General features: G+C 41.1%; 1 protein-coding gene across 3 annotated transcripts in view; it reads right to left on the bottom strand.

Moving 5' to 3' along the window:
- The window catches only part of DENND1A (DENN domain containing 1A), a 540,190-nt gene that overhangs the window by 272,920 nt on the left and 248,863 nt on the right, over positions 1 to 18,407 (bottom strand). For all 3 annotated transcript variants that reach the window (XM_052647633.1, XM_052647632.1, XM_052647635.1), the window contains exon 6: positions 7,425 to 7,494. In XM_052647633.1, coding sequence (XP_052503593.1) covers positions 7,425 to 7,494 — 70 coding nt within the window. The remainder of the gene's footprint in view (positions 1 to 7,424; positions 7,495 to 18,407) is intronic.

Below are 18,407 nucleotides of genomic sequence, written 5' to 3' on the forward strand. Positions count from 1 at the left end.
TGGTGTTTTCATTACCATTTGTTTCTAAGTCTTAAAAAATTTCCTCTCTGATTTCTTCAGTGATCCGCTGGTTATTTAGTAGCATATTGTTTAGCCTCCATGTGTTTGTGTTTTTCACAGCTCTTTTTTTCCTATGCAAGTGTGACAGTCACTCAGTCGTGTCTGACTTTCCGACCCCATGGACTATACAGTTCATGGAATTCTCCAGGTCAGAATACTGGAGTGGGTAGCCATTCCCTTCTCCAGGAGATCTTCCCAACTCAGGGATCAAACCGAAGTCTCCCATATTGCAGGCTGATTCTTTACCAGCTGAGCCACAAGGGAAGCCCTAAACCTGATTGCTAATCTCACAGGGTTGTGGTCATGCTTGATATGATTTTGATTTTCTTAAATTTATTGAGGTTTTATAATAAAATAAATTTAAAAAAATTTTTTTCCAAGGCTTAGTTTGTGACCTAAGATGTTATCTATCCTGGAGAATGTTCTGTGCGCACTTGAGAAGAAACTATACTCTGCAGCTTTTGGACGGAATGTCTATAAATATCAATTAAGTTTATCTGGCCTAATGTATCATTAAAAGCTTCTGCTTCCTTATTAATTTTCTGTCTGGATGATTTGTCCATTGCTGTAGGTAAGGTGTTAAAGTCCACCAAAGTTATTGTTACAGTCAATTTCCCCTTTTACGTCTGTGAGTGTTTGTCTTATGTATTGAGGTGTTCCTGTTGGGTGCTGGAGAAGGCAATGGCACCCCACTCCAGTACTCTTGCCTGGAAAATCCCATGGACGGAGGAGCCTGGTGGGCTGCAGTCCATGGGGTCGCTAAGAGTCGGATACAACTGAGCGACTTCACTTTCACTTTTCACTTTCATGCATTGAAGAAGGAAATGGCAACCCACTCCAGTGTTCTTGCCTGGAGAATCCCAGGGACGGGGGAAGCCTGGTGGGCTGCAGTCTGTGGGGTCGCACAGAGTCGGACACAACTGAAGCGACTTAGCAGCAGCAGCAGCAGCAGCAGCAGTATGTTGGGTGCACAAATATTTTAAACGGTTATATCTTCTTTTTGGATTGATTGCTTGATCATTATGTAATGTCCTTCCTTATCTCTTGTAAGAGTCTTTATTTTAAACTCTATTTTGTCTGATATGGCTCAGACGTTAAAGTGTCTGCCTGCAATACAGGAGACCTGGGTTCAATCCCTGGGTTGGGAAGATCCCCTGGAGAAGGAAATGGCAACCCATTCCAGTATTCTTGCCTGGAGAATCCCATGGACGGAGGAGCCTGGTGGGCTACAGTCTACGGGGTCGCAAAGAGTTGGACACAACTGAGCGACTTCACTTTCTTTTTTTTTTTAATTTTTTTTTTTTGCGACTTCACTTTCACTTTGACTTAACTTTGTCTGATATGGGTATTGCTACTCCAGCTTTGACTTCCATTTGCATACGGTATCTTTTTCCATCCCCCACTTTCACTCTACATGTGTCCCTAGATCTGAAGTAGGTCTCCTGTAGACTGCATATATATAGTTCATGTCCTTTTATCCATTCAGCCAGACTATGTCTTTTGGCTGCAGCATTTAAAACATTTACATTTAAGGTAATTATCTATACATATGTTCCTACTGCCATTTTCTTAATTGTTTTGGGTTGTGTTTTGTCGGTTTTGTTTTGTTTTTCTCTCTTATATTTCCCTCTGAAAGAAGTTCCTTTAGCACGAATTGTAAAGCTGGTTTGGTGTGCTGAATTCTCTTAGCTTTTGCTTTTCTATACAGTTTTTCATTTCTCCGTCAAATATGAATAAGACCCTTACTGGGTAGAGTAATCTCGCTGTGTGTTTAGTCACTCAGTCATGTCTGACTTTCTGCGACTCCATGGACTGCAGTCTGCCAGGCTCCTTTGTCCATGGGGATCCTCCAAGCAAGGATGCTGGAGTGGGTTGCTATGCTCTCCTCCAGAAGGTCTTCTCAACTCAGGGATCGAACCCAGGCCGCATTGCAGGTGGATTCTTTACTGACTGAGCCACCAGAGAAGCCTAAGAATGCTGGAGTGGGTAGCCTATCCCTTCTCCAGAGGATCTTTCAACCCAGGAATCAAATCAGGGTCTCCTGAATTGCAGGCATATTCTTTACCAGCTGAGCTACCAGGGAAATCTTGGTAGTAGGTTTTTCCTTTCATTATTTTAAACATGGCCTTCCACTCCCTTCTGGCCTGCAAAGTTTCTGCTAAAAAATCTTATGGGGAATCGCCTTGTATTTTATTTTCTGCTTTTAATATATTTTCATTGTATTTAATTTTTGCTAGCATGTTTCTCCATGGATTTATCCTGTATAAGACTCTCTGCACTTCCTGGACTTGAGAGACTATTTCCTTTCCTATGTTAGGGAAGTTTTTGACTCTTAATTTTCAAATATTTTCTCAGACCCTTTCTCTTCTTCTGGAATCCCTATAAATCAAATGCTGTTGCAGTTAATGTTGTCACAGAGGACTCTGAGACTGTCCTCATTTCTTTTCACTCTTTTTTCTTCATTCTGCTCTGCAGCAGTATTTCCACCATTCCATCTTCCAGCTCATTTATCCATTCTTCTGCTCAGTTTATCTGCTATTGATTTCTTTCAGCGTATTTTTCATTTCAGTTATTGTGTTGTTCATCCGTGATTATTCTGAGATCTGGATCATCTTTATTATACTACTCTGAATTCTTTTTCAGGTAGATTGTCTATTTCCTCCCTTCATTTACTTGGTCCTTTTGGTTTTTCCCTAGCTCCTTCATCTGCAATATTTTTTCCGTCTTTTCAATTTGTCTAACTTACTGTGCTTGCAATCTCCTTTCTGATGGCTGTAGGGTCACAGTTTCTCTTGCTTCTGGTTTCTGTCCTCCAGTGGGTCAGGTTGGTCCAGGAGCTTGTGTAAGCTTCCTGGTGGAAGGGACCAGTGCCTGTGCTCCAGTGGGCAGGGCTGAATCCTGTCTCTCTGATGGGAAGGGTTACATTAGGGGGGTGTGTTTTGGGGTGTCTATGAGCTTACTATGACTTTAAGCAGCCTGTTTGTTAATGGATGGGATTGTGTTCCTATCTCGCTGTTTGTTTGGCCTGAGGCTTCCAGCACTGGAGTCTGCAAAAAGTTGAGTGGAGCTAAGTCTTGGTATCTAAGCTAACAGTTGTCCCTTCCCTAGGTCTGCTCTCCAAATCCCGTTTTTCAGCACGCAGCCTCCCTCCACACCGGCAGACACACAACTCAGGCTGGGGTATGCAGCTTGCACAGATCTTATTCTGGCCTACCTCTCAGACTGGTTGCTGGTTCCCCTCTGATCCTCTGAAGTTTCTTCTTTGTCCCAGCTGACTTCCCCAGAGTGAAGGGGTTTCTCTGAGTGAAGGAATGCCTCCTGATCCTTCAGCTCCCTGCCAGGGGTGCTGTTCCCTTCCTATTTCCTCTTTTCTTTCTTTTATCCTGTTTGGTTGTGTGGGGATTTTTCTTGTGTTTTTAGGTGTCCAGAGAGTTCTGTTAGTGTTCAGTAGGTGCTCTGTGAGAACAGAGAACAGTTCCATTTGCAGACATATTCTTGATGTACTTGTGAGGATAGGTGAATTCCACATCCTCCTATCCACCTTGACCCCTCCACCCCAAAATGTTTTGAGCACCTCCTCACTTTTGGCACAAAAAGATATTCCAGACTCATCTTTTCACAAGTATAAGAAGAATCAGACATTTCTTCATGGAGTTTCTGCTCCTTTCAGTAGAAAATGGATTTCAGCTCAGTTGCTCAGTTGTATCTGACTCTTTGCCACCCCATGGACTGTTTTCCAGCATCAGGGTCTTTCCCAATGAGCCAGTTCTTCACATCAGGTGGCTAAAGTATTGGAGCTTCAGCACCAGTCCTTCCGATGAATATTCAGGACCTTTAGGATGGACTGGTTTGATCTCCTTGCAGTCCAAGGGACTCTCAAGAGTCTTCAACACCACAGTTCAAAAGCATCAATTCCTCAGCACTCAGCTTTCTTTACGGTGCAGGTCTCACATCCATACATGACTATTGGAGAAACCATAGCTTTGACCAGAAAATGGATTTAGGAACCAAGATTTGGGTACTTGGGTGTGCTCACTGCTACTTGTGTATTGTGGACCCCAGACCCTTTCAGTGGATAGGGCCAGGGGACATCTCTCTCACACACACAACCCACAGTACACAGTTACATCTCCATTTTCTATATCTGTCACATACACTGAAAGCCATGGGGTTCACATCAATGACTCTCATTTCAATCCAACACAGGAATAATTCTAGTTTCTTCTCTTCATATATTTTAACTATATTCTAGCCAAAGTGAAAAATGTTGCCTTTATTTCCTTAATATATCGACTTGCTTGTATGTAAGCAATCTTTTATCACTGTCCCTACCTCCCTCTCCATCTGGATGTCCTTCTTACTCTGCTCAAATACTGACATCCAGTGCTAGGCCACCAATATCTGCCCCCCTCCCCTGGATCTCCCACCAACAAAAATGCCCTCCTTATCCCAGGGTTCATCACCCTAGTGCTCGGCCATTGCTGTTGTCCTCTTTCCACGTGCCTCCTCTAGATCCCACTGAAGTTCTGACATCTGGTGCCCAGATAAAGCCAAGACACTGTCGCCACTGCTGCTGCTGCTGCTGCTGCTAAGTCGTTTCAGTCATGTCCGACTCTGTGTGACCCCATAGACGGCAGCCCACCAGGCTCCCCCATCCCTGGGATTCTCCAGGCAAGAACACTGGACTGGGTTGCCATTTCCTTCTCCAATGCATCAAAGTGAAAAGTGAAAGCGAAGCAGCTCAGTCATGTCCAGCTCTTCGTGACCCCATAGACTGCAAGCCCCCCAGGCTCCGCCATCCCTGGGAGTCTCCAGGCGAGAGTGCTGGAGTGGGCGCCATCGCCTTCTCCACTGTCACTACTGTCCCACATAAATAACTGCGTCACTGCTTAGCCTCCAACACCCTCAAACAGCCTGCTCACTCTCTCTCTGGATCAGACGCCCTCCTCACCCTCTGCTATCCCTTCTGCCGAGGTGTCATCATAGCCTTATTCAGGGCCTGAAAATCACTGCGCATCAGTGACTCAAACAGACACCCTCACGATGTAGCTTAGACTCTGTCCTCCATGCTGAGTCATCATGGCCACTCCCCAGGCCCTTAATTGAAGCCTACCTACCCTGTACAACTTTCTCAATGACTTCTGGACTTGGGAAAGAGTCGTTTATTTTTTTTTTAATTAAAGCTCTTTCTACCTGTTCTAATCATAACCCACACCTTGCAAATAATCAAGCCAGTTGCAAGCAGACTACCTATCTTCTGTGTCATAATTTCTTTCACCAGAAGAAATTCAATAAACAGAGTCTTTCGTATAAGGGAAACAGACTCCACTAGAACAGATCACTGATCTCAGTTTCCAACATTCCAAGAGGCAGAGTCCTTAACTGGGGCAGAGGCCCAGAGGATTGGTACACCAGTTTTACAGAGTAATAATCCTATCTCCCCTATGCATAGTTTGTTACCCACCTAATACTTCCTGTACCCTAAGACATGTTTTTAAAAGTCTGGTTAAGTTGGTTTTTTTTTTAAATGACTGGAGCTTATATATGGTGGGGAAAAACTGTGAGTTAAGTTCTAATTGTAAGATTGTTAAGAGCCTACGTGTTATACAATTCTATTTACTAAAGACATCTTAGACATCTTTCAGTTTTAAATGAAAAACCAAATGTTTGACAAAAGTGAACCATGAATCGGAAATCAATGAACAGATCCAAGGTGGCCTCAACTCATTCATCAAAGAGTAAACCACTTATTTTATGACAGAATTTCCTGATACCTAAAGCATCCTTTCAGAATGAGTGTACTGATCCAGGGAGCCATTTCTATTAGTTATTTCTTCCATTTACTGTGGCCTCTGGAATACACTTGCCAGTGAGTAAATCTAACTTAAAGATTTATCCATTATTCACATAATTTCCACCTTTTCTTCAAAAATAGCATTTCCCAAAATGTGTTCCAGGAAACACTGGTATCTCAGAATGCTGTTAATATTTGTCATGGAATTAAAAGGGATGGGGCCGTTGTGAATTTCTAGGTAACATAGATTTCTCCACTGTAGGACTTTTCAGAGTCTATGTTACAAGAATTTTAAGGAGACAAAAATGAGGCACAGCTTTCCCTTTCTGACTCCAGTATTACTCACCTATGGTACTCTTTTTGAATGGAGCATTTTTTAGCACTAATGTTCTGTAGACAATACGATGGGGGAAACTCTCTAACATTTAATAATAATGCATCTCTTTAATTAAAAATCTTAGACCATTTACAAAAAAGGAAACTATAATAAGTTATATAGACAAATAGTCAACTAACTAATAATCAAAGAAATGAAATTAAAACAATGAGAAGTGTTCACTTGTCAAGGACACAATGAAGTCATCAAAAGCCAGTGATGTGACTGTGGTAACCCAGGTATTCCTGTACTTTGCCACTGAAGGGTATCTTTTACCCTTTACTGGCAAAATATAGGAGTACAATTCTTCTGGAAAGAAGCTTGGCAAATGTTTTAAAATATTTATGTCTACTAACCTTCAAATGGCCCATCTGAGATTCTCCTTTTAAGGAAACACTCCAAAATAAAGAAAATTTTTTTATGTTCAAAGATGTTAATGGCTATACAATAGTGAAAAAAAATAATGAAATATTCTCCCCAAATAATGAAAATTCCTAATACAGAGAAACATCTCTGTAAACTAAGGTACATGATACATGATATGCAGCCATGGGAAAGATTTACCATGGTTTTATTATCATGGAATAAACACTTCCATTACTATGGTACCTAAAACTGTGGGTTTCAAAAGTCTAAATACAGTTCCAGTTGCCTCTTGACACCCACCGAAGATACTTCAGTGTGTGACTTCTTCCAAAAGTACAGTGAGGCACCCTTAAAAAAATTACTGTAAAAGCACAAGAAAGCCCTACTGAAATGGGACTGGGACACTGGGTTAGGTCACTTGCCAGTTAAGTGTTTTATTGACAAACCCTAATAATTCAAATTTGTGCCTCAGCAAAATTATTATTTAATACTTATCATGAACTTTCAGAGCTGTTTGGGAATATGAGATGGTGAATATTAACTCTGAATGCTAAGGGCCTATTTATTATGTATTTAATTCAAAAAGTAAAGGAAGAAAACATCCCAAAATGCTAGCAATACTTATTTGAGGTTGAGGGGAAGGTAGGGAGACATATTAGGAGTGACTTTCTTTTCCTTCTTACTGCTTTCTGAATTTCCCAAACTTTCCATAATGGGAATGTGTTACTTTTTCAGTAAACATTTTAGTGAAATACACAGCACTATTATTTTTATAATCATAAAAGTTAAAGTTTACTTATTAAACAGAGTAAAATAGAAGGTAAATACCTGTCCTTTTGTCGTGTAATCTGCCAAGATGTTAAGTAGCTTATAAAATACTTCGAACCAGGGGAGATAGCTGAGGGAAGAAGAGGAAACACACAAACTATTAGTATACAGGTCAAAAACTAATCAGGAGCTAACTCAAGACAGTACATTTCACTTTCTCTTTACATCCTGAAGAGCCTTCCTGTTGTAGGCTGTGCTAGAAATGCAGACTGGTAAAATGCTAATTATTTCTGAGATTTAAAAAAATTGCCTGTGTAAGGCAGAGGATTCAATGTCCATTATAAATTATTCCCATGCCTCAGAGCTAGAACAGGTTCATAAAGAAGAAATTCAAAGCAGACTCTGCAATCAGGAACCATCTCTGAAGAGCCCCCCAGGCTCCTCCTACCACACCCACCCCTTCCAGGAAAGCTTCTATTCAAGTTTCTCATGATTGAACACACATAGCCACACATACACTCACATAGACACACATACACAGCACTTTCACTGTTGCTGTGTGCAAGTGTCCCAAAGGCCCCAAGAGCTTGAAACCATTCATCAAACTTTCTATTATAATACAGCCTTCTCTGTGCTTATTGCAGCAAGAGCTCTGACTCTCTGCGCCCACTGCCCTCCAGCAGGTCCTGACCATCATGTTCCTTAATTCTGACGAGAGCCTGGTCCTGACCTTAGTCCATTGTCTGTGTGGCTCACAGAGTGGTCTAAAATGTGAGTATAAGTGGCCCATTGGATTAAATTCCTGCAGCGGTGCCCCATCATTGCAGGACTTCTTAGGACAGCATTCAAGGCTCTTCTGTTAGGTCCTTGACCATCCTTCCAGTTGCCCTCACTTTGCACCCCCATATACGCATTCCTCTCACTGCAATCATACTCTGAGGAATGTCCAGGCGATCTCAAGACTGCCCGAGTCTGCACTGCATACACTTAGCACTATTCTCCCTCTGACCTTCATGATCTCCTCTAGCTGACTTCTGCTCATTCTCCTAATAGTTCCCCACCACTGCCCTGTCCCCAACTCTCAAGCCCTAATTCCCCTTTTTCTGTACTGCCCTGTCACACGCAAACTATCATTATAACAATCCACACACCATGTGGCACTCAATGGCGCATCTGTCTTCCTAACAGATTAAACATAACAATAAGGAAGGAATCACATCCTTCTTTACTTTGTCTTCCCAGGGCAGACCCTCAGTGCTCAGTGTTGATGGAACAAACAAAACCAGCAGAGGCGTATTAATGCTACAGAATTATTGCTGAAACATATTCCTATTCCCAAGAAGTTTTTTCACTTAAAACATCAGTGGCTTTTGTTCTCCATAGAAAACTTTTCCAAAACGACATCAAACAGTCATGTGGGAAGAGTATCCTATCAACTGCTTGCCGTCATGCTCACATCTGCCCTGCTGTGTTCATAGTGTCCATTACCAACAGAGTGGAGAGCTGACTCCATCCCAGCGGGCAGAAGGAAATCAGCGCCCTGGATAGATTACCAGCTGTACTGCTGAGGGTAATAAATGAAGTGAGAGCGAATAGAGAGGATAGATAAAGCACACAGCTCTCTGTCATTAATGTCTGTCTGAAGCTAGCACATGCTACTGTAAAATTTAAGTAGCTTATCAAAATATACTGATAAGCAACTTAACTTTTCACTTCTCTGACAGTATTATCACTTATGTTAATATGCTTCAATCAGCTCTGGCAACTGCATATTGATTATTACAGAGCAAATGACTGCTGCCACTTTACACAGCATTTACTTTGGCAGAGTAATGTAAACATTCAAGAGGGATTAGGGAGGAGATAAGTTTCCCTCTTCCTATTCTGTTAAATAAACCTCTGCTGAGTTAAAAGCCATTATAGAATGAACAATAAATCCCCTCAGAAAAAACTCCTGCCCAGATTAGAGGATTCTCAGTAAACAAACTCAATCAAGGATTACAAATATCTTTTTTTTTTCCCTGACAGAAAAAAATACCACTAGTTAAATCCAGTGGGAAGGGGTCGAGGGGGGAAGCAAGAAGAGAAAATATTTTGTTTAAGGAAACCATGGTCTCAAGTAAATGAGAGCAAAGTTGTAGTCATTTTAGGAAGACTTGAAGGGACATGGGACAGGCTGCTTCTCTGATAATTTAGGACTGTGGTGCACAGGAAGCAGTTCTGGCCACTAGGTTCAACTGACTGACATAGTTTGTGAGGATGCGGAGGGTGATGTGCTACAGTCGCCTGGCCCACAGCCGACTGTGCCCAGGATCTCACACTCAACCTCGACCCCACCAAATCGATTCTTTTTGGCTACACTAAACAGAACCCTCAGCCATGGGAGGTTTTGCAGTTGCCCTGGAAACCAGCCATCTCTCTCTCTTCAGCCTGACCGGACACAACTGTTCCCCACATGTTGTCCCCTGTGCACTGACAGATGAGTATCTAGTGATGGCAGTGTTAAGGTCTTGAAACCAAAACCCAGCTGTCTTCTTCTTCAAAGGATCCCTCTTTTCCCCTGTTGGGAGGCCAGGGTTCACAGCTGAACTTTATCCAGTGGTGTTTCCTGTGCTGCTTCATTAGTGCCGACACAACAGCTTCGAGCTGCCGGCAAGGGTGCAGGTGAGGATATGGAGACCCTCGGCTCCATTTTGTGCTTGTCTGTCAGCACGAAGTAAACACTACTTCCCAATCCAAAGGCAGGAAACAAACGCTCCATTGTGCTGCTCGCTCCTCCCTGGATAGCTAACGGACTTCCAAACATCTCAGGGCTTGCTCAACTTGTTCCCTTCATGCAACTGCTCAAGTTTGCAATGCAGAGCATCACGACGTGTCGGGCTCAGTTCAAGGCTGGGGCCAAAAATCCCAAAGAGTCCCTGCATTGAAGAAGGCCATGGTCTTTTGTGGGAAGAAGAGATAATATAACAAGGAGTAATAGTTTAGGTGGGAGTGCTGGATCTCTTTCCCAAGTGCTTTATTTGGCCTAGGCTTTTGGATCCAATTATTAAATTACAAGGGAACATGAAAACAAACAAACAAAGAAAAAACAGTCTCTGTCATGTCTGACTCTTTGCGACTCCATAAGTAGACCAAGTAGAGTATACAGAATAATGACATGAGTTGAGAAAGTAAAAAATTTAAACCATGGTTGCAGGGGAGGGCACACAATGGAGAGAATAGCTAGTTACATCTGTTGGTAGGAGTCAATATGCATCACACAGAAAGGTTGGGCTTCAGCTAAGTCTTGAAAGAGGCTGCTCTTAGTGTATGGGAAGAAGGTTGGAAGGGGTGGAGATAAAGAGCACAGGAAAACCACAGGAGCAGTGGCTTGCCAGCACAAACCTGGGCATGACTTAAGAACTGTGTGCAGCTGGAATAGCCAGAGAGTAGGGTGTGCAGGCTGAAAGATGAGGCAGTGTGCAGAAGGGTCAGGCTCCGGAGGGGCTCTCATGCCAAACCCATGGGCCTCCCTTTTATTCTGTAATCAGTGGGGAACCATAGGGCCAGTTAAAGAGAAGAAACATGTTGAGGATGAGTATTTAGAGCCAGGCAGAAAGTGCTTACTTCCCACTCAGCACAGCCCAGTAGATCATCTCAGCCCTACCAGAGCCAGTGTCCACTTTGCTACCCTAAAGAGAGAAAACCTTAGATGATACGATCTGGTAATACACATAATTTGAAGGAGATCAACATAAATGCTCTGGCTCTAGTATGAATCAAAAAATGAAAACTACTTTATAATAGACGTCCCTGGTGGCTCAGATGGTAAAGCGTCTGTCTACAATGCGGGAGACCTGGGTTCAAGCCCTGGGTTGGGAAGATCCCCTGGAGAAGGAAATGGCAATCCACTCCAGTACTGTTGCCTGGAAAATCCCATGGACAGAGGAGCCTGGTACGCTACAGTTTATGGGGTTGCAAAGAGTTGGACACGACTGAGCAACTTCACTTCTTCACTTTATAATCAACGGTTTAATATTTAAACGTTCAGGCACCATTATATTAGGAGATACAGTGAAATAGTACCTCCTTGAGGGGCTTGTGGCAGATGTGCATCTACTTGCGTTTAGAATGATGAGTTCAAGGCTAAGAAGACTGACATGCAATATGTTTTTTCAGTTTTTCGTGGTGATTTCCACTTCCCTGAGAAGCTCTTAAAACTCCATCATGGGTACTCTAAGGGAGGTATCCCTTCTTTTCTTACTTCCCATCAGCAGATTTTTGTCACCCAGGACTTACTGGATGACAAAACATCCCTTGGCTAAGGCTATTTGGCATTCAGTTGTTAAAGCTTTCATATTAACTACTCCCACCCTCAAAATTTAAAGAAGCAGAGCAGCACAGCACATGGGAAAACACAGACTTGAGTCAACTCTGTATGAATTTCGGTAGTAACTGTGACACATCACGGAAGTGATCTCTCAAAGACTCAGTTTCCTCTTCTATAAAAAGATATATACCATCTAATGAATGTAACTGATGTATACAAGAGACATCCAGCCTAGGGCCTGGAATATTCTTCCTGTCCCTCTCCACCTAACATTCTTAGTCTCTGCTTCAGAGGCTCCTCCAGGACTCTGTATACCTCATGCCCTGCAGTCACCAGAGTGGACAGCAAAGTACAAGCTGTTATTAAGAGGAAAATACTCACAAATGATATGACCACTTAAACCAGTAAGTCCCCACTCAGTCCTTCAAGTTTGACTAGCATCTCTATCTACTCCACTGCTAGTGTCTTGGACGGTCCAACATCTACAAGAAAATGCAAATAAAACTACAGCCTCTGCAAACAATGCAGAATTTCATGAAGTCCTTGTTAAGATGCTGGACACCTGCTCAGAGTCAAGGCAAAGTGACTAACAAATGAAGACCTGGCAGCATTAGACCAGGAAACAAGGGATGAGAAAAAAATCAAGAAAAACAAGGGTGGTGACACCAAAGTCACATCAAAAGAAAATGAATTCAGTATAAAAGGGTTAAGAGAAGCTTTGGGAAAACTGATGACATCTTCAAATACTTTTGGAAAAATGACTCCTTTTATGATTATCCTATGAAAGTCAAATATGATGTATTATTAAGTCTGAAAAAATCAAAAAAACCTCCCCCCAAACCCCACTTGACTCATTATTCTAAGATTTAATGTGTTGTTAGAATAAAAGCTAGATTTTGTCCAAATGAATTTATTTTCAAAGTTTATTTTTTTTCTAGATAAAATTTTAAAATAAATCTCCCTTCATTTTTACTATAACATTTTGAAGTGAAGTGAAGTCACTCAGAACGTGTCCGACTCTTTGCGACCCCATGGACTGTAGCTTACCAGGCTCCTCTGTCCATGGAATTATCCAGGCAAGAATACTGGAGAGGGTTGCCATTTCCTTCTCCAGAGGATCTTCCCAACCCAGGGATTGAACCCAGGTCTCCCTCATTGTAGACAGACGCTTTACCATCTGAGCCACCAGGGAAATCCCATAAAATTTTGGTTCCACTTAAATAGGTGCATTTTAGTCCCAGCTCCTGGGCTTATCGTACATGAAGACTCACCTTAGTTCTTGATTAGTGTCAACTCCATGAGAACAAAGATCTAGACTGTTTAGTGTTTAATCTCTAATATGTGCCTGGCATGTGTTAAACATCCACTAGGTCAGAACTTCCCTTGACAAGATGTAACTCATCCCTACAGTTTCTACTAAGGCCATCACCACCAGAGCCAGAGAGTAGCAGTAAACCAACTCTTACTGGAAAGTGGGGCTTCAGACTTAGGAGGCGGGATTTTGTTTAGAAAAATCCTCCAGAAACAAAAACAACTGCTATCAGTGGACTGCTGGAGTCTGTGACAAATAATTAAAATAGAGTGAGCACACATTCCAAGCAGATCAAGAAGTACCCACAAACTTAAGATTTCTTATTCTTTGTCCTTCAACATAACTGAATCCCACTATCCACTTTTTTTTTTTTTTTTCACTTCAAGTACTACGGGAAAATGTCACAAACTAAACTGATTATTGTAGTTTGATAACCTAATTTTTCAAGCACACGTGAACCTCTAAAACTGCCCAGGTATCCACTGATCTGTTAGTGTATCAGGCCCCAAGTTTCTCCGAGTTTGCTCTAAACTTGCTTTCTCCCATCTCTAATCCATTTCTCCTGCTTTTCAAAAGATATTCTTCTCTCGAACTTTACTGAAAAGAAAAGCTCTAACATGAGCTTTCCTCCCTCCCATTCCTACACCTCTCATGCCCTCCCCTTACCGTCCCAACTGGAGGCAGAAAGTGGGAAGACTCTAGACTTCAACCACACTGACTTCAGTAAGACCTATCTTCTCCCTCATTACATTCAGTCAACAAGGATTCCCATCTTTAAGCCCAACAAAAACCATCCATGTGTGCAGTTTTCACACATACAGTTCTCAAACTACAGCTTTAGCACCAAGGTGCACAAATGTTCCTTCCTATGAGAAAAATATCCACATCTTCCTGAGCTAACTGCACAAGCTTCACTGAACATTTTCTGGAATTTAAAATGGAGGTGACATTTACAGTTCAAACATCACACATTTCCAGATCGTTCACTTTTCAAATGTTGTGGTCAATCATCCATGAAACCACATATTCCTCTGTATTTATTAAGAGCCATCTGATGTATGGCTGGCACTCTGCAAGGTGCATGAGTAATGAGATCCAGGACCCAGCATTCGGGGAGCTCACTATCTCATGAAAGAAGCAGACACACTGGTGTTCTAGAAAGTTTTCCCATGGAAAAAGACAGTTTGCTGATCAATTTTACACAGATTGCTAAGCCAGAAGATCCATCTATTCTGTCACTAGCTGTGGCCTGGACCATTTCTCCTCCCCAACATGTAAAATGGGGATATTTACCTTACATGGCAATTGTGAGGGGAAAACATACACATCCACCACTGAGCCTGAAACAGACTGAACAACGTTTTTCCCTAATGAAATCGCACTTTCACCATTAAGATCAAAAGTTGGAATAACCTAAATAAGAAAAAACAAACAAACTCAATCCCCTTCGGGAGATCAGAGATAGTCTCACTCAATCTGAGCATTCTACTTTGCTCACAGTTGCTAATTTCAAATTGTAAATTTATTATGGTTTCCAGTTAAGCTCCAGAATCTCTGATTTATGTCCATAATTAATATCCCATTGTGATATCTATTATGTCTATGCAGGAAAATGTATGTACTGAATAAGCAGAAATATTAGTTCGTATTAAAAAAAAAATAAGCTGCCATAAAACATCTGTGCTTACATAAAGCTACCCAAATATACACTTGGATTTGATTTTGGAAAAAAGACTCTTTTCTCTCTTGATGGGTATTCAATAATTGTTGCTTTTAGAGAGTGGATCTGTCGTCTTCTTTTCTATGACAGCATTACTATGATTGAGGGAGATTGCTTAGGAGGAAAGCAAGGAGACACTTTTCTGTTATCACCGGTGAAGTGTTGGTAACAGAAGATCTGTAGAGTAATGACACCTGCACTGACAATTCACTGTAATTCTCAGATATTTTCCATTTAGCCCAGAGAGGGTGAGCACAGAGGCCTTTCATCATTTTCCTAAGAGAGTTTATGATGCAGCCCACTCCTGTATTCACACACCTGCAAGTTTTTTTCCCATCCAGAGCATCTTATTTTATGGTTTAAATTACTACTGTAATATAATGTAATGGGTTAGTGAGGGTCTAACCATGGCCCACCTTATAGAAGCTTTCATAGACTAAAGGAGAAACACATTGTCTCTGTTGGAAAACACACAAACATACACACATACACACACACACACAACAAAAGGAAGAAATGGCTACACAAGAAATCCTGTCCTACTTTCAGTAGTAAACAACAAAATTAATTATCCCACTGAGACAACATTTGATATTATTCACATTTTAGAGCTTGGAAGAAGAAGCTAATGAGGAAAGGGGGCAATTTATCAAGTGTTAGGTGCTTTGACATATTATTCTTTACAACAACTCTATGAGTTAAATTATCATTCCATTTCACAGAGGAGAAAACTGAGTCTCAGGGAAGCAAAGTGATTTACCTAGGACAGTACAGCTACTAAAAGCACAGCTCAGACATAAAATTAGTCCAACATGATCTCTATTCTACTCACTCCATACAACACAGTATTAATTGTACAACCTGATCAAGTGCAATAGTCAATCCTGAGATGAGGATTTAAAATCCTTACCATGCAGTTCTTACTGTAATACCCTGATAAAACGAAAGCTTGCCTCCAAAGGCCCCTCGGCTCGAAGCATTCTGAGCAATCCAACTCTGGCTGCCTCCCAACAATTCAGCATGTTTTCTTACTTTGCCAGCTCCAGGGACACTAGTCATGTGTCAACTCTTTACTGCTTTAGGAATTAGTGTACACGTTACATTCAGAAACACAAATATAAATAGCTCGATTTAAAATATTTTAATCAAGCATGACAAAAGATATGTTTTACGCTTCCAGTGCTTCGTGTCAAAAACCAATGGCTTTGTGTCAAAAACACACCTTAGAGGCGTGTTTTTTTAAGAAATTACCTCAAGAAACAGTGGCCTGTGTCATAGATTCTTAGACTGTTGCCTTTTAAAGCATAAAGCTTTAAATGTATCCTTATGGTGACAATTAAGGAAATAACTAGATTAGACAGGGCATCAGTTTTCCACAAATAGCACTTAAATTTAAGTTCATTTCCACCCCAGATCTCTGCTTGAATGTTGTATCATTCAGTCGCTAATCTCTCTATAAAAGTGTCTGTCTGACTGTCTCTTAAAACCATTTATGCTCTATGCTTCAGTGCCTTTCTTTGGCAAGTTTTTCCATATGCTTAACTTCTTTCAGGAAAGCAGCTCTGTCTCAATTCACAGGACAGCAAACCAATCAACACAAGCAAGCAGGCAGGTAAAGAAAGGAAGGGAGACGGGCACACAGAGAGAAAGCAGGATATAGATGTAGCTGGTCCGATAAACATAATGTTTTAGAAGGCAGAGAGTTTTAGACTAAAAGAAAACTAACCAACCACCTACCCCCAAACAATCAGAGAGCCCTGAACTGGAATTTATAACCCAAATACCCTGTACCATATGCAACTTGAGACACACAACTGGTAGCACTATTGGAGATTTATGACTTATGACTTGTTCATATTTAATTTGTAACCAAACACTTCCCCTTCCTCTTAGCTACCTTAGAACTCTTGATTAACTCTTGTTTTCACAGGTCAGAGGTTAAATAAAGGAAGGGAAGCATTCTGGAGTGAGATTGCCCAGAGCACCACATCCAAGAGTGACCTGTGCAAGGAGCATTAAAATAAGTGATAACACTAGAGATTGTTCAAGACAGCTGATGTTCAAAGCCTCCTTTGGGTACAAGGCAGGATCTTGCAACTAGAGAGCTGGCAAAAAAGGCAGACAGGAAACTGCTCTCAAGTTACCTTTTGTGACAGAGCAACTCTCTCACCAAGAGGTTTCTCCCAAAATGTTTTTGGAAATGAGACTGAGGTTTTAAGTGAAGGTAAAACAGAATTTGTATAAGCCCAATAGCTCTTCTCCTCGCTTTGCTCTGCCAGATGCATCTGTCCTGCCCATCAGAGTCTCTTACTCCAAAGAAAACCTCCAAGGCTAGCTCATCATTTTTGTTTCGTTTTTTGTGTTTTTTTTGCAGACCTAGGCTAGCGAGAAGCAAATTTCTTGTACACACAGAGGCACTGAACAGGATATAATCTGTCCAACTGAAAGATCCATCTTGTTCCAAGTACCTATACTGGTGTGCCATTCATCATGCACCAAACAGATCAAAACAGTAATAGCAGAGACCATCATTTATTCTGGAATACCAATTTACGCACATTTGTTTTATGGCTAGCTCTCATTTATTCATTCGTCTCTTCATCCTTTCCTTCCTTCATTCATTGCCTAATATAAGCCATTAAGAGTTGACTAAGGCAGTTTCCACCAAAGCAAGTCATTGATTTAAATTTGTATGTGAAATCATTATGGAATTAAGAATGAGCTGACAGAAGCAACATAACAAAGTTTGGAAAATGTGAGAACTAATAGCTAAGTCACCCTGCAAGGAGCTAAGGCACATGTTTTCTCTGCACTATAATCACAGATCATAGCCAGAGCCCGGAGCAGGCAGTTTCCTCAGCAGAGCCCTTCAACAGTATGGAGGAACCCAATCCTGAGCAACCTGAGAAGGTAGGCATCCACTACAAAGTGATCAGAGTTGAAATATAAAATGCCATTAGTCACTCTCTGTTGTTTCCCTGACAAAATATCCTACTTATTTTTAAAACAATTTTTTGTGCTTATGGCTTCTTGCTTTATTATAATCCAAGGGAAGAAATCCATAATGCTACAAAAGCTTAAAACTGGAGTCATTAAACTCTCTTAAAGTGTGATAGCTTAGAGGAAGGTCAAGTATTTGGTTAAACAAGTCATAAGTCATCAGTCCCCAGCAGCACCACTTGTGTGTCTCCCTCAAAAGAAACCCTAAATACTAATCTTTAGAGACAGGAAGCTCAGCCAGCAATTCTGGCAGAAACGGGTTTCTTTGACATAAATTCTAAAACTCATATAGTATGAAACAGAGCAGGAAAATTGTCTTTCAGTGAATAACTATTAAAAGCAGAATATGAAGGTTAGAAAATGTCTACATGAATTATTTTTACTTTATTTCTACCAGCATTAAATTATGTAACCATTTTTGGTGCTTTATTTTAAATGGAAGTTCTATATGTCTATAACAGCGAAACATATGTACATACATCTAAATATGTGCTAAAAGAATAGTTAAATAAATTATGATATATCCAGGCAATAGAAAATTAAGCTTTAGAATATTTTTAGAAATACTGTAGGAAAATGCACATGAAATAATAGACAGTTGATTCAATTGTGCAGGTCCATTTATACATGAATTTTTTTCACTAAATGTAATACCTGTATTTTCATTTTACAGATCTTTAAGTAACTGTGGCATCTGGTCCC

Source organism: Budorcas taxicolor, chromosome 11 (genome assembly GCF_023091745.1).
Source record: "Budorcas taxicolor isolate Tak-1 chromosome 11, Takin1.1, whole genome shotgun sequence".
NCBI lineage: Eukaryota > Metazoa > Chordata > Mammalia > Artiodactyla > Bovidae > Budorcas > Budorcas taxicolor.